General features: G+C 36.4%; 2 protein-coding genes across 2 annotated transcripts; one reads left to right on the top strand and one right to left on the bottom strand.

Annotated features, from left to right (window-relative positions):
- Nucleotides 43-3,883, top strand: LOC109722162 (homeobox-leucine zipper protein HOX3). The gene is made up of 4 exons (XM_020250059.1): nucleotides 43-148; nucleotides 1,296-1,576; nucleotides 2,600-2,679; nucleotides 3,336-3,883. The coding sequence occupies exons 1-4, from the start codon at nucleotides 70-72 to the stop codon at nucleotides 3,652-3,654; spliced, it is 759 nt and encodes a 252-aa protein (XP_020105648.1). The 5' UTR covers nucleotides 43-69; the 3' UTR covers nucleotides 3,655-3,883.
- On the bottom strand, nucleotides 4,554-14,379 carry LOC109722106. Its single transcript, XM_020249990.1, has 11 exons — nucleotides 14,288-14,379; nucleotides 14,161-14,197; nucleotides 13,814-14,030; nucleotides 12,070-12,231; nucleotides 11,483-11,602; nucleotides 11,033-11,171; nucleotides 8,529-8,601; nucleotides 8,045-8,417; nucleotides 6,252-6,413; nucleotides 5,358-5,477; nucleotides 4,554-5,237 (listed from the first exon to the last, which is right to left on the bottom strand). Exons 1-11 carry the CDS (start codon nucleotides 14,328-14,330, stop codon nucleotides 4,554-4,556), a joined length of 2,130 nt encoding a protein of 709 aa, XP_020105579.1. The 5' UTR covers nucleotides 14,331-14,379.

Here is a 14,562-nt window from a genome sequence, read left to right as displayed (position 1 = left end):
TCTCTCTCTCTCTACAGCAAAAAAAAAAAAAAGAAGAAAAAAAAAGAAAGAAAAAGAGCAGCTTTTGAGATGGGAGATTTTGTTGGGGACCCTGCAGGGTTGGAGCTCACCATGGCTGTTCCTGGATTGAGCTCTTCTTCTGGGTCAGGTAAGCACTTCTCTGGCAATTTCCCCAAATCCCAAGGGCTTATTTGCTAACTTTCTTTTTTTTTAAAAAAAATTCTTTTTTAAAAGTTTTTTTTAATTTTTTTGGGTTTTAAGTCGTTTTTGGGAACTCTCATCGTCTCCTATGCGTATTTGCATGACACACAAATTAGCAGATGCTAACGTATGCTTAATTAATTACCATCATCATCGCAAGTCACGTGATTGCACTTTAAAGAAGATTTTTTCTGAAGATTTTTTTTTAAATTTTTTTTGCGATTTAAATCTATTTTTCTGATGATACTTTTTAAACTTGGGGGATTTTGGTAAATTGAGTGATTTTGCCCGGTTATGGTTAAGGGCTTTATTATTTCTGAAATTTTAAGAAATAGTAATTATTAGTAGATAATAAAACGATTAAATTTTCTAAACTTTTCAATGTAACCCCAAAAAATATAAACTCAACGAAGCAGAGGAGCCCATTTCAAAAATAACATAGCATATATTTAAGAGGCTTTCCATATAAGTGAAACCAAAAATATGGATTTTCTAGAAAATAGTTTTCCAATATCTGACGATTTGGAATAAAGAGAGCTAGGAACTCTCACTCTAATATCATGTTATCGAAAAAATTAATAAATGAAAATGAACGGTAAATCTAACGGTCGAAAATTTATAAATACAAAAAAGACTATACTTATAAAAATATAATAACCGGACTCCTTTTATAATATATATACTATATATATTACTCGAGTCTAGCTACAGTGCTTTTAAAAGTATCAACTAATTGATATCTAATTATAAATTTTTCACTATTCAATTTATCTTTTGCCAATTTTGTTTTTTAAATTATGCTATTCCACCAATCATCCACTTAATCATAGAAGGTCACAAGTATACATCATAACATTATAATTCTATACCAATATTCATCCAAAGGCGAAAACCGATAGGCACTGCTGATTCAGTTGTTTTTAAAAGCATAGGAGCTCAATTCTATATTACTCGCGAAGTTTATTCTGATATCATGTTATTCAAAAGATCGATCGATCGATCATGTGCGGTATTAACTACTCGTACTTTTTCTTGGTTTCTTCAAACTCCTCCGTTGTGATTGATGCATGCATGCATGCACGTGTGGTTAACAGAAGTAGCAGGTGCTGCTGCTGCTGCAAATAATAATAATAATAATAATAATAATAATGTGAGGGAGCTGGACATGAACCAGCCGGCGAGCGGGGGCGAAGAGGAGTGCTACTACTACTTCCCCGCGATTATATGCGCGGGGGAGAGGGAAGCAGAGGCAGAGGAGGAGGAGGAAGAAGAGGACGGAGGAGGGTCGCACCACCGCCCCAAGAAGCTGCGGCTCTCCAAGGAGCAGTCGCGCCTGCTCGAGGAGAGCTTCCGGCAAAACCACACCCTCAACCCTGTAAGTCGACCAACAACCTCCTCCCTTTTTCTTTCTATCTTAATTTACGTTAAAACAATAAAATTTTTAGTGCTAGTTGTGTGTCCGCGGAGAGGAAAAGTCTGAAATGCAGCTTGTTATATTGCTGATGTGGTGTTTCTAACCAATACAATTTTTTTTTTGGATTGATACGTCCCATTATGTTTAATTGAAAAATATTTTTATTGTATTTTTTTTTTCAAATAGAGATATATGATTGACTTTTACTGATGATATGGTGCAAGTGTGATACAGTAAACTTTCTCCCACCGAAGAAAAAAGCCTGAAATGTATCAGTTATTGCTGATATAGTGCCTCAACTCAATCACTCAAATAGCTCTTTTTGGGTTCACCTATTCTATCATAAGTTTTAACAAATATTTTTATTATATATTTTTTTAAAAAAATGTGATTGAGTGGATATAAGTGATGTGATGTAACTGGGAGGAAAATATTTTTTAAAAACTTTTTATTATTTTTGGTTTGTTTATTTCGTAATTTAGCTTAGAAAGTGTGTTTGGTTTCTCAAAAAAAATATTAAAGCTTTTTATGTAAAAACTAAAAATAAAGAAAAAGAGCTTTTTTCCATGGGCAACTTTTATTCTCAAAAGAATTTCTTATCTTGCTTTTCCAAGAAACCGAATGCCCTCTTCTTGGTTCAGGCCTAGTTTGGAGTTGTAGTGATAATTTGAATTTTAAATTTTTTTCCTTCTTTTTATCTCAAATTATTTTTAAAACATTTACGCGCAATTACTCATAATATTTTATTGGAGACGATCAATTATGAAAAGTGGAGTAAAAAAAAGGCACTTAATACTAGTGTTTGATATTAATGACCCTTGCAACTGCTAACAGTTAGAGTCTGTAATTAAGGCATATATTATGGTCTCGTAATGTGTGTGTATCATTAATTGGGAAACTTGTGTAGCAACTAATAATAATTTATTATGTGTTGAGTGGACCAAAAATGTAAATAAATAAATAAATAAATAAACAAAACTGCAGAAGCAAAAGGAGGCGTTAGCGGCGAAGCTGAAGCTGCGGCCGCGCCAGGTGGAGGTGTGGTTTCAGAACCGCAGGGCCAGGTACGTACGTACGTACACGTTCATGTTTTGACCAGCTAATTTATAATTTATTTATTATTATTCTTCATTAATTATTATTAGCGATGGTAATAATAATCATAATAATTTAATATGATAATATCAACAATGATAATGTATAATTGCATCTCCTCCCGTTTTATTAGTGTTTGGTTTTTCAAAAAAATCTCTAAGAAATTAGGTTTTTTTTTTTTAAACCGTAAAGAGTAATTTTGTTTTTTGAATTCTTCATTATCTGATTTTATGGAAAGTGTATTGGTTCAATGGAAAACAAAAACGGTGAAAAAGTTGTCTTTCTGAAAAATAACTTTTTACGTTTTCTTTTTTATTGAGAAACTAAACACCTAAAAATGTAGATAACAGTTAACAAGACTGAACTTTTTTAAAAAATAGTAATAATATTTCAAATTAATTTGCATGGTACGTATTAGTAGATGCTGAATTCTAAGCTTAGTTTAGTTTTCTAGCATTTATAGTTCCTGCAAACCTATCAAAAATTCAGAATTTTCTCACATTTAGCTCTCGCATTTATGGTACCGTTTTTGTGTATCTGTCAAAATTTTTTTTGTAAATTCAGACGCCAGGGAGAGTGATGAATATAAAATATTACTGTTTTTGTGCACACTCCACACACGCAGGACGAAGCTGAAGCAGACGGAGATGGAGTGCGAGTACCTGAAGCGCTGCTTCGGCTCGCTGACGGAGGAGAACCGGCGGCTGCAGCGCGAGGTCGAGGAGCTGCGGGCGCTACGCGTCGCCCCGCCCACCGTCCTCTCCCCGCACTCCCGCCGCCCTCTCCCGGCCTCCTCCCTCACCATGTGCCCCCGTTGCGAGCGCGTCACCGCCTCTCCCTCCGCCGCGCCCGCACAGCAGCCCCCCCGCGCCGCCACTCGGCCGTCCCCCACCTCGTCTTCTGCAGCGCTCTTCCGCCCGCGCCAGCCCTCCGCGGCGTGTTAAGCTGTAGCTTGTTCAGGGAAGGGTGAGAGAGAGACCTGCTATATAGGGTTTTACTGATACATGCATGCATGGATTGTTTTGCTGATCGTTAGATACTTTTTAGTTTTAGCTCTTTGTAAATGGAAGATTAATGCATGTGGAGGACTAGGAAGTTTAAAAGTGCCCTCTTTTTTTTGGCCCTTCTTTTGGGTTCTGCTGCTGATGACGCGGTCTCAAAAGCATTGCAGTGTTTTAGTGGTTGGATTTGCTCTTCGTTTGTTTTTCTACTCTGTGATAGAAATTTAACACATGCAGAAGAATATAAGTAGAATATAATATAGATAATTTGTGCTGTATTGCTTTTAAAAGTACTAAGATTTTGCTGTTTATAAAGTTTTAATATTTAGATTTGTCTCTTGCGCGCGGTTATTACATTAAAAGTGAGAAATGCGGCGATGATTCAAAGAACGTTAGGTTTATTTCAATAGAAAAGATGTTAATTAAAGACCAACATGTTGGTGCTTTTGAAAGCACCGTATATGAACATTCTCAGATTATAATATGAATAGTTAATTTACTGTTTAACCTATTTTTTTGGTGGTGATAAAACTAAACATCGATCAGACCAACATTTAAATGAACAAGGAAAAATACATCTGCGATTAAGCATATTTTTATTTTCCAACAATATATGCAACCTGCTTCGATAGTAATTGTTGAAATCACCCATCAAACAGTGGCGTAAGTGTATAATCCTGGTATCAGCAAAATTACAGGCCGTTCCTCTATGAAAGCCAAAGCCAATTAGTACGTACGTGGCTATACTTCTACCAAATTCTACCTCTACATGGAACATAAGAGGTAGCGAAAAAGAAGGGGGGGAGGGGGTTTGGAGGAATCATATGATCCAAAATATGTAGCTAGTTCGGTGATTGTAGACCGAACCAGGTAGGTGTTAAAGAAAGTAGAAGAATTAAGAGAGAAGAAAGAAGTAGAGAAAAAAGAAGAGAAAAGAGAAGAGAACACTCGATTTGAATATATGCTATCGGGTGCGTGTATATCTGCAGCGGTGATGGTGGCAAGAGGGCGATGCTAGTGCTCGGCTGGATTGCGGACATCACAGCCCGATCCGATGATATATCATGATCTGTCTGCTGTGATGGTGTCGAGAGGGCGTTACGAGTACTCGGCTGGTCTGCGGAGGTCGCGGCCTGCTCCGATGATATATCTATCAGCTGTGATGGTGGCGAGAGGGGGCTACTAGTACTCGGCTGGTCTGCGGTGGTCGCGGCCGGCTCCGACGATCTGTCTGTCTGCTGTGGTGGTGGCGAGAGGGGCCTACTAGTACTCGGCTGGTCTGCGGAGGTCGCGGCCGGCTCCGACGATCTGTCTCTCTGCTGTGGTGGTTGCGAGAGGGGGCTACTAGTACTCGGCTCACCTGTGGAGGTCGCGGCCGGCTCCGACGTTCTGTCTGTCTGCTGTGATGGTGGCAAGAAGGGGTCACTAATACTCGGCTCGTTATCGCGGCGGGGCGTGGATTTGCGGTACCAGAAGTACAAGATCAGCTGAGCCAGGCCGACCAGTATGCCGAGCCCATTCGGAATCTGCAGCACAATAAGGAAGATGGATCTTGTCTTGGACGATATGTATATATATATATATATATATATATATGTATATATTGTTGCAGAGGGAGATTTTGCGGGGAAGGAAAGAAGGCTAACAATAAGGAAGATGTTGGAGGTGAGGAAGCCGTAGATCGTCCAGCAGACGCTGTTGAGGAAGCCGGCCAAGCAGACGAAAAAAGGCATGTACTCCACACTCCTGGTTTGGATTACGAGTTTCTACGGCGGATGAACCAAGTGATCAGTGATTAATTAGTGGAAAACTGAGAAGAAATACTTAAGCATAAAAAATTATTTAATGAATCATGCATATTTGGTTCAGACATAGTCGTACGTACTCCCCCGTGATCCTTTCCGCCTCTCCTCATAGGTATGATAGATATAAAAGGATAAGAGATAAAAACTTATGAGAGATAAGAAAATTGACGAACAAAAAATTTACGAGATGAAAATTTAACACATTAAACAAATTCACTAAATGAATATTAGAGTTGGGTGTCAAATCTACGTCCTCACGTGTAGAACGAGAATAATGAAAGCTTAAAATTAACTAAGATAGCCGTACAAACAATGGCTTTACGAAAAAACGATTTAAAAATATATCTAACACACCAACCGTACCCTTAAAATAAGTGACAAAAGACTTGATGATTGGTATCCGAGGTCTCAAGTTTGAATTCAAGTTGATTCATATTTCTAGCTAAGTTTATTTCTAAATAAAATAAGCAAAGCGGGTAGCGTGCTACCTATCTATTGAAAAATAAAAAATAAAAAATAAAAAAAATCTAACACTAGTAAGGGTTGAGGGATCAGCAGTGCAAATTTAAATTTAGATCTAATCGTAACCACAACAAATTCGTGAAGACATAAAAGGAGCAACAACACTCGATCTCACCGCTTTCTAAAATAGAAAATCAACTTTATGAAATTATCAATTGCGACGTACGTCTCGAATAATCGACGAAGCCAAATTAAGGAGAAGAGTGTTTTTACCATGGTGGAGAAGGGGGCGGCGTTCATGGCCACGCCGCAGATGACGCAGCCCACCCCAACGATAAACGACCTCGTCTCGGCCTCACGCACACCCAGAATCACCCCAGCAGCGATCCCCGCCATGGACGACAACTCCGCAGCTACTATCCCTCCCAACATCCACTGCACCCCAAAATGTATGTAGATGATATCCAAAAAACAATTCCAAAATATTATACGAGATTTTCCAAAAATTAGTGCGGGGTGCACTTATACATCGATCCCATACAGAAAAAAAAAAAAAATAATCTTACTAATTATTAGGCGTACGTGTTCTATATATGGTATTCACAAGGTTCACTTGAAGATGAAAAAAAAAGAAAATTATGTATAAATTTTACGTCTCTTCCGTCAAAGAGTTCACAAAATTTTTTAAAATTTTGAGTATAAAAGAAAAATTTATAAGACTAGTAAAAAAAAATAATAGCGTTGAGATGAATGAGTGTAAGTTATAGAACAGAGCACCGCAACATCCTTAATTACTATAAGGACATGTTTGGTTCGTGAAGGAAATGAGAATGAAAAAGAAACTAGATTGTAATGAAATGAAAAATAGAAAGACTAATCATTCTAAAATATTTGATTCATTATTGAAATAAAAATTATAATAAATAATTGAGATATCTGAGATTTTGAAAGGGTTTAATTTTGGTTAAGAATATACGAGTAATGAAGGGAGATTAAGAAGAGGAGTTTGTCAGAGATGTAGCATTTTACTCTAGAATGAATCAATCTAGAATTCAAACCGGTATTTGATCATAAATGGATTAAATCATTTTCATTTCAAATTGAAATGAAAATTAAAATTCGATTGCTATAAAATAAGTAACAACAATCAGAATTACTGAATTACAAATCAATTCCAAAGTTAAAAATAGGTAAACCAAATATGCCCTAATTTTTTTTTTAAAAAAATTCTTAAATTCGTTAAACAATATTCCATTAATCCTAATACTCATAAGCCGACCAGAAATAGTATTATTATAATATATTATAACATCCAGTTTTTATTATGCAGGCTCAAAACATGATCTCGAATAAGACGGTAATTAATTTTTATATACTCTCAACTCGTGCCCAATCTAAAAGGTAAAAGCTAATAAGGAACAGTAATTTAATAAATTCATATTTCACAAGAATTTAATAAGTGCTTTTTTTTTCTTTATTAAATGAGCCGAATACGAGCTAAATTTTTCAGCTCGAAATCTTACCGAATTAAACACGAGCTGAAATGGACTTACTCGTGTTCGGCTCAAATATATATATATAATATAAATTTTTAGCACTTGATTTTTAGATTGATCCAAATATAAAGAAATATATATTTTACAAAATTCTATTATTATATTAAGTTTCTTGTTTTTTTGTTTTTTTTTTTTCATCTAGTAATAGAACTAATAATCTAATTTATTATATATTTGATTTGTGTTCGGCTCGATAATTGGAGCCGAAATTCTTTTATTAAATATTTTGAAGAGTGAGCTAATGTTCAGCTCGTTATGTATAAACGAGTCCAACATGAGCCATCCCCAACTCACTCTGTTCGGGTCCCTCACAGCCCTGATTTTAGGTAGTAATCAAGATCACTCGCATCAATATATATATATATATATATATATATATATATATATATATATATATAGGATTTTGATTCTACTACTAATTAATAATGGTAATAATCAATCAATTCCCTCAAATCAGCGAAGCAAAATACAAATTAGTTAATTAGGGTGTTCGATCGGTGGATCACTCACGCGCATTCGATTGTCGGCGAAGTAGATGAAGATGCAGATGTAGAAGAGCTCGAGGACGACGCCGACGCCATCGAAGACGGCGACGAGGGTGCTGGGGTGCACGGGGGGGAGGCTGTAGAACATCCAGAGCATGCAATTGAAGAGCGTCACGAGGTAGGGTTTGGGCGAGAACTCCTCCACCGCTCGCCTCCTCCGTATCTTCGCGATCGTCGGGCTACATATACAAAGAAAAGCAACACACACGCGCACATCGAATTCAATCAACACGATCGCCTCCCTAATTCGCCGAGCGCGTCCGGATCGTTCGATTCGGGGGGTTTGGGGCCAAGCGCTTACAGGGGGCTGAGGAACAAGGCGACGGAGATCAAGTTGCCTGGGGGGGAATGGACATTGATCAAGAACCAAGAAGGGTTAATGGAGGAGAGAGTGAGAGAGAGAGAGAATTAGGGTTAGGGTTAGGGTTTCGATCGAGGAGGGGACGCACCAATGATGCTGACGACATTGTCGGTGGAGACCATCTTGACGTTGTCGGCGGAGACCATCGTCTTCTTCTCGAGCTTACGATCGAGGAGAGTAGAGAGAGAAAGTGAGAGCACGTAGAGAGAGAGAGAGAGAGAGTTAGTGCATGCACTTCTCTTTGGGGGTATATATATAGGGAGACTAAAGAGAGAGAGAGAGAGTGGATAATTACATTTGTATCCCTGTAAAATTGTAAAAATTAGAAAGTTATCGGTATGGATAACTCATACATTTTTCTGAATTTCCAAAATATTTAAATTAATTTATTTCTGTAGTTTGATTGTCGTTAGTTGATAGTTAAACTTTCACTGTTAAGATCGTTATACTATTGCAAAAATTTATTTTTTTTTTTTAAAAAAATTATAATTTATAATTTACTTTTGCAAAAATTTACATCTCAATGTGTATTCGTAAATTTTTATTTACAAATATATTTTAAAAAAGCTCTACAATGTTTAAATTATTTTTATTAAATTTAACAAATAGTCATAAAACTGCGAACCAATTGGACAAGTTTATTATGAATAAAGTAGAGGCCAATATAAAATTTGAGCAAAAGTTCAGGAGTTACGAGCGCAATTAATCCAACAAAAATTTTGATAAATTTTTTATTTAGTATAATAATATCTCTATTACTAATCTTTTTTTATAATTGTTTGGTAGATAATGTAATATACTTTTTAAATATATATAAAACTAATTAAATATATTGACTAAATTTTGACTAAATTTGAACTCGACTTCAATGTTTTTAAATAATAATAATGTGGGCGTTTCCCGCGCGCGCCTGTCGTTTTTTTGGTTTGGATAGCGTGCATAATTGTTGTATGGGGATTCATCATCCGCCGTCCAATCTTATGATGATATGATTTGGAGGTGATCGAACGGTGCAGAACGTGCTTGAGCAGAGCTTTCCTATGCGCGAGAGTTTACGTTGTGTATTTAAACGTGCTTATATGAACGGCATGTAACAGAAACGGTTTTGTTAGTTACAGGGATGAGGGGATTCGCCACCGGAGTTGGGGATATTTGCGGATAATGCCATCATTCGTGGATAAAACTTTATTTTTTAAAAAAGGTAAACCAAAATACCCTTCTATTATTCGAGAGTTTTACATTTTAAAAAGTTGTAAATTTTGGATATGTAATTTTTAATTTGATATTAAGATAATTAATCAATTCACTTGTTTTGCTATGTATAGTTATAAATGCTGTAGATGCAACTATATTGTTTAAATGCATGCAACCAAAACATATCCTTTATGTCATATTACTATTAAATTTCTTTTCATACATTCTTCAAAATAGATAAGCAACTATGTGAATTTGATGTGTGACTAATCATAATTCCTCCTTTGGTGCTTGTTTAGTTAATGGATATCATGTATTTATGGAATCGTACGTAGTGGAATGCTTTTAAAAGCATCAAGGTTTTTGATGCTTATAACTTTTCAGTATTTAGATCCAATATTGTGGCTATCAGATTAAAAGTCAACTTATGTATGGGGTCCATTAATTATTGTGCATGATTCAAGGGCTTGTAGCACAAACACGTTGGTGCATTTAAAAACACTCCAATCGGACTCAGATAATATGAATATTTAATTTGCAGTTTTAAATATATATTGTGGTGATGAAATTAACATTAGATCTACACTTAAGGGTTGTTTGGTTGCATATAGTTGCAACTGCACTACAATTGTAACAGTATGTAAATGCAAATTTAGTATTTGGTTTAATGTATTTAACTCCAATTGCTACAGTAGGAACTGCAGTAGGAGGCCCTGAAGCAGTTCGAACTACGCCTAAATTGGCCGTATTTCTCAACTACATGCAACCAAACAAATTATTTATACTTACAACGCTGTTTACTTCATCCAACCAAACATAATTCATATAGTTGTAACTGTTGTATTTTTAACTACATGCATCTCTAACTATACTGCATTTATAATTATATCTAACCAAACGGCCCCTTAAATGAACAGGGAAAATACATTTACAAGCATACTTTTTTTTTTTTTTTTTTTTTTTTTCTGACAACATGCACCTACTTTGATAGTGAATGTTGAAATCACCCATCAAACAGTGGTGTTACTGCATACTACTGGTATTAGGAAAAATATACAGGGCAGTTCACCAATGAAAGACAATTAGTACGTGGTTATACTTTTACCAAATCCTACCTCTATATGAAACACACTAAAAAAAGAAGAAAAAAAAGGAAAATCAGACGTACTGAAAATTAAAGTGCGCAGCGTCCTCCTCTTCATAATAAGAGGCAGGGAAAAAAGGGGGGGGAAAAAATCATATGGACCAACCTAAATATACTAGTCCGGTGATTGTAAACCTAAATAGATCGATGTTAAAAAAAAAGAAAATGAAAAGGAAAAGAGGATTTGACGATATGCTATCGCACGCACCAGATGATCTATTTATCTACTGTGATAGTGGCAAGAGGGATGTTACTAGCACTTGGCGCGACTGCAGAGGTCACGGCTGGTGGCTGCGCGTCCGGCTTGTTCTCGTCGCGGGGTGTGGATCGGAAGTAGCACAAGTACAAGATCAGCTGAGCCAGGCCGAGCAGCGCGCCGAGCCCGTTCGGAATCTGCAGCGTATATAAAACCACCCATGTTAGTTTTTTTTTTTTTTTTTTTTGAGATTTTGAGAGAGAGACAGGTAGAATATGCTCTTCATTTCGTTTATTTCATTTAAATTTAACTGGAAATGTAAATTAACTAGGATTCGAATTTGGAATCTCGGGTACTAATTATCGAATCTTTCACCACTTACGCTAGGGACAGTCCGTACCCCCATGTTAATTAGCATTGATTTAAGGAAGAAATATCAATCTTGGATGATATATATATTGCTGTAGAGCGAGAAGATTTAGCGGGCCGGGAAGGAAAGAAGGCTAACCGTAACGAAGATGTCAAAGCGGATGAAGGCATAGATCGTCCAGCAGACGCCGTTGAGGAAGCTGACCAAAGAGAGGAAGAAAGGCATGTACTTCACGCTCTTGGTTTGGATTACGAGTTTCTGCGGTTAATGAATTGTATTTTGATTCAGAATTAATTAGTTCTAGGCTCCCCAAAATAGAAAAAACCTACTCTATCAAACAACTAATTATAGGCCTGTATATATATATATATATGTATGATAATTAAGGTTCATGTGAAACAACCGTTGTACTCTAAAAGCTTAAGCTGTTAGAGAACGGTGTTTATATAATTTTATATTTAACACTCCCCCTCACGTCTGGGCTCGAGACTTTTTAGTCGGCCCATGACGTGGGCTTGAATTGGGAGGAAATTAATATGTTAGGAGCCTGGCGTGACTCGAACTCAGGACCTCCTGCTCTGATACCGTGTGAAACAACCGTTGTACTCTAAAAGCTTAAGCTGTTAGAGAACGGTGTTTATATAATTTTATATTTAACAGTTCATGAGAAAGAGATTAAAACAAATTAATTTAGAGGGAGATCGAGTGTTTATATTTTATTTTACCATGATGGACAAGGGGGAGGCGTACATGCACGTGCCGAAGATGACGCAGAGCACCCCCACGATGAGCGACCTCTTCTCGTGGGTTTGCGCACCCACCATCACCCCAGTAATCACCCCCGCCATGAACAGCAGCTCCGCAGCTAGTATCCCCACCACCTTCAACTGCACCCCGATATATATGATATATATATATATATATATATATCCAAAAACAATTCCAAAAAGTACATGAACATATAGAGAAATTAAAATCTTAGTAATTATTAGATGCGTTCTATGATATTTTCATAAGATTCACTTGTTACGAATTTACGGAAAGTACTTACATGCGACAGTAAAAGAGGGAAAAAAAAAACTCAAATAATGTGCTTTTTAATATTCCTAAATTCTTTAAATTCTGCAGTCAACATCTGACGGATTGGATATTAATTTCAAAAATATCAATTATCGAGAATTAGGTGCACTGGGCGCAGGCCATAAATCTCAAAGTTATGGTAGTAAAAATGAAGAGAGAAAATTATGCCTAAATTTTACCTCTCTCCCATCAGAGAGTTCACAAAACTCTTTTCAATTTTAAGTATTAAAGATAAATTGTTCATACTAGTAAAAAGGAAAAAGGATACGAAGTGGGTGTAAATCTTACTACTTTTCTCGCAAATCATTGGATGTACTCATGTACAAGTAGTATTGCTCAAGAAAATATTATTTTATGCACCCAGTGCATTGTGCACTACACCAGACAATTCTACTATAAGGGCATGATTGGTTCATGATTTGAATGAAAAATGAAACTACTTTGCATTAGAATAAAAGAAAAAAGGGCAGATCATCTAAAAATGTTTGGATTATTATTGAAATGAAAATCATAATGAATAATTAGGATATATACGATTTGAAAGAGTTTAATTTGGTTAAAAAAGATGAAAGTGACAAAAGGAGATTAGGGAGAGGCGCTTGGTAGAGATTTAAGTATTTTTCTCTAGAATGGACACATATCCAAAATTCGAAACCGTATTAGGTTATAAATTTATTGGATTATTTTCATTAACACAGAGTGAAACGAAAATTGGTTCCTATTCAAAACAAACAACAACTATTGATATCAATAAATCTCATTTCAATACTGACCGTCACTAGAGCAAGTGGAAAAAGGCTTGGTGGTTGGTATCTAAGACCAAAGTTCGAATCCTAGTTGATTCACATTTTCAGCTAAGTTTATTTTTAAATAAAATAAACGAAGCGGATAGCGTGCTACCTATCTCTCAAAAAAAAAAAAAAAAATCTCATTTCAATTTTAGATTCTAAACTAGATAAATCAAACAAGCCCTTAAAGTCATTAAAAAAATCAAAATTTGTTAAACTATATTCCATTAATCCGAATATTATAAGCTGACGAGAAACACTATTATTATAATATATTACTACCTGTTTTTTTTAATTATATAGGCTCAAAATATTGACTCAAATTACACAGTAATTGATTTTTACATATTCTCAACTCGTTACCAATATAATTAAACTAAAAGCTAATAAAATTAAGAACAGTATTTTAATAAACTTATATTTTCATATGAATTGAAAAAGTGCTCGTTACACACAAAAAAATTAACCTTTTAGATAGTTATCATGGATCACTCACGTCAAAAATATGTATATATCGGATTTAGATTCTAATAGTAATTACAAAAAAATAATTAATTTCCACAAATCATCGAAGTGAAATACAAATTAATTAACTACTCACGCGCAGTCGATTGGGGGAGAAGGCGAGGAAGATGAGGATGTAGAAGGACTCGAGGACGAAGCCGACGCCATTAATGGTGACGACGAGGATGCTGTGGGGGTGCACGACGGGGATGCCGTAGAACACCCAGAGCATGCAATTGAGGAGCGTCGCGAGGTAGGGGATGGGCGAGAACTCCTCCACCGCTCTCCTCTTGCATATCTTCGCGAACGTAGGCCTACACACATACAAAACACACACACAGACGCGCAGATCGAAATCAATCAACACGATCGGGGGAATCGGAAACCCTAAAGCGTCGGGATCGTTCGATTTGGGGGTTTTGAGGGGGAGGGCGAAGCGCTTACACGGGGGAGAGGAACAATCCGAAGGAGATCACGTTGCCTGGGGAAACGAAGAGGGGTTAATGGAGGAGATAGAGATCGAGAGAGAGAGAATTAGGGTTAGGGTTTCGATCGAGGAGGGTGTGCGTACCGATGATGCCGACGACGTTGCGAACTGCGTCGGCGGAGACCATCTTCTTCGCGAGCGTACGATCGAGGAGAGTAGAGAGAGAAAGTAGAGAGAGAAAGTGTGAGTACGTAGAGAGAGAGAGAGTAGTGCACTTGTATATATAGAGTTAGAGAGGAATAATTACATATATATCCCTGTAAAATTTTATATTTAGAAATTTACCTGTATGAAGTTTGGATTATTTAATACGGTGGACGAATTCGATAAGTAGGAGTTACAAGTGCAATTAATCCTAT

This window comes from Ananas comosus, linkage group 16, assembly GCF_001540865.1.
Source record: "Ananas comosus cultivar F153 linkage group 16, ASM154086v1, whole genome shotgun sequence".
Lineage (NCBI taxonomy): Eukaryota > Viridiplantae > Streptophyta > Magnoliopsida > Poales > Bromeliaceae > Ananas > Ananas comosus.
This window is presented reverse-complemented; position numbering and strand designations above follow the sequence as displayed.

Coding starts and splice junctions, on each gene's coding strand:
- LOC109722106 (XM_020249990.1), bottom strand. CDS start 14,330: ATGGTCTCCGCCGACGCAGTTCGCAACGTCGTCGGCATCATCG. Junction 12,232..13,813: donor TCTCCCCCAATCGACTGCGC/GTGAGTAGTTAA, acceptor ATCGGGGTGCAG/TTGAAGGTGGTGGGGATACT. Junction 11,172..11,482: donor GCTTTGACATCTTCGTTACG/GTTAGCCTTCTT, acceptor TATACGCTGCAG/ATTCCGAACGGGCTCGGCGC.
- LOC109722162 (XM_020250059.1), top strand. CDS start 70: ATGGGAGATTTTGTTGGGGACCCTGCAGGGTTGGAGCTCACCATGGCT. Junction 1,577..2,599: donor AAAACCACACCCTCAACCCT/GTAAGTCGACCA, acceptor ACAAAACTGCAG/AAGCAAAAGGAGGCGTTAGC. Junction 2,680..3,335: donor TTTCAGAACCGCAGGGCCAG/GTACGTACGTAC, acceptor CCACACACGCAG/GACGAAGCTGAAGCAGACGG.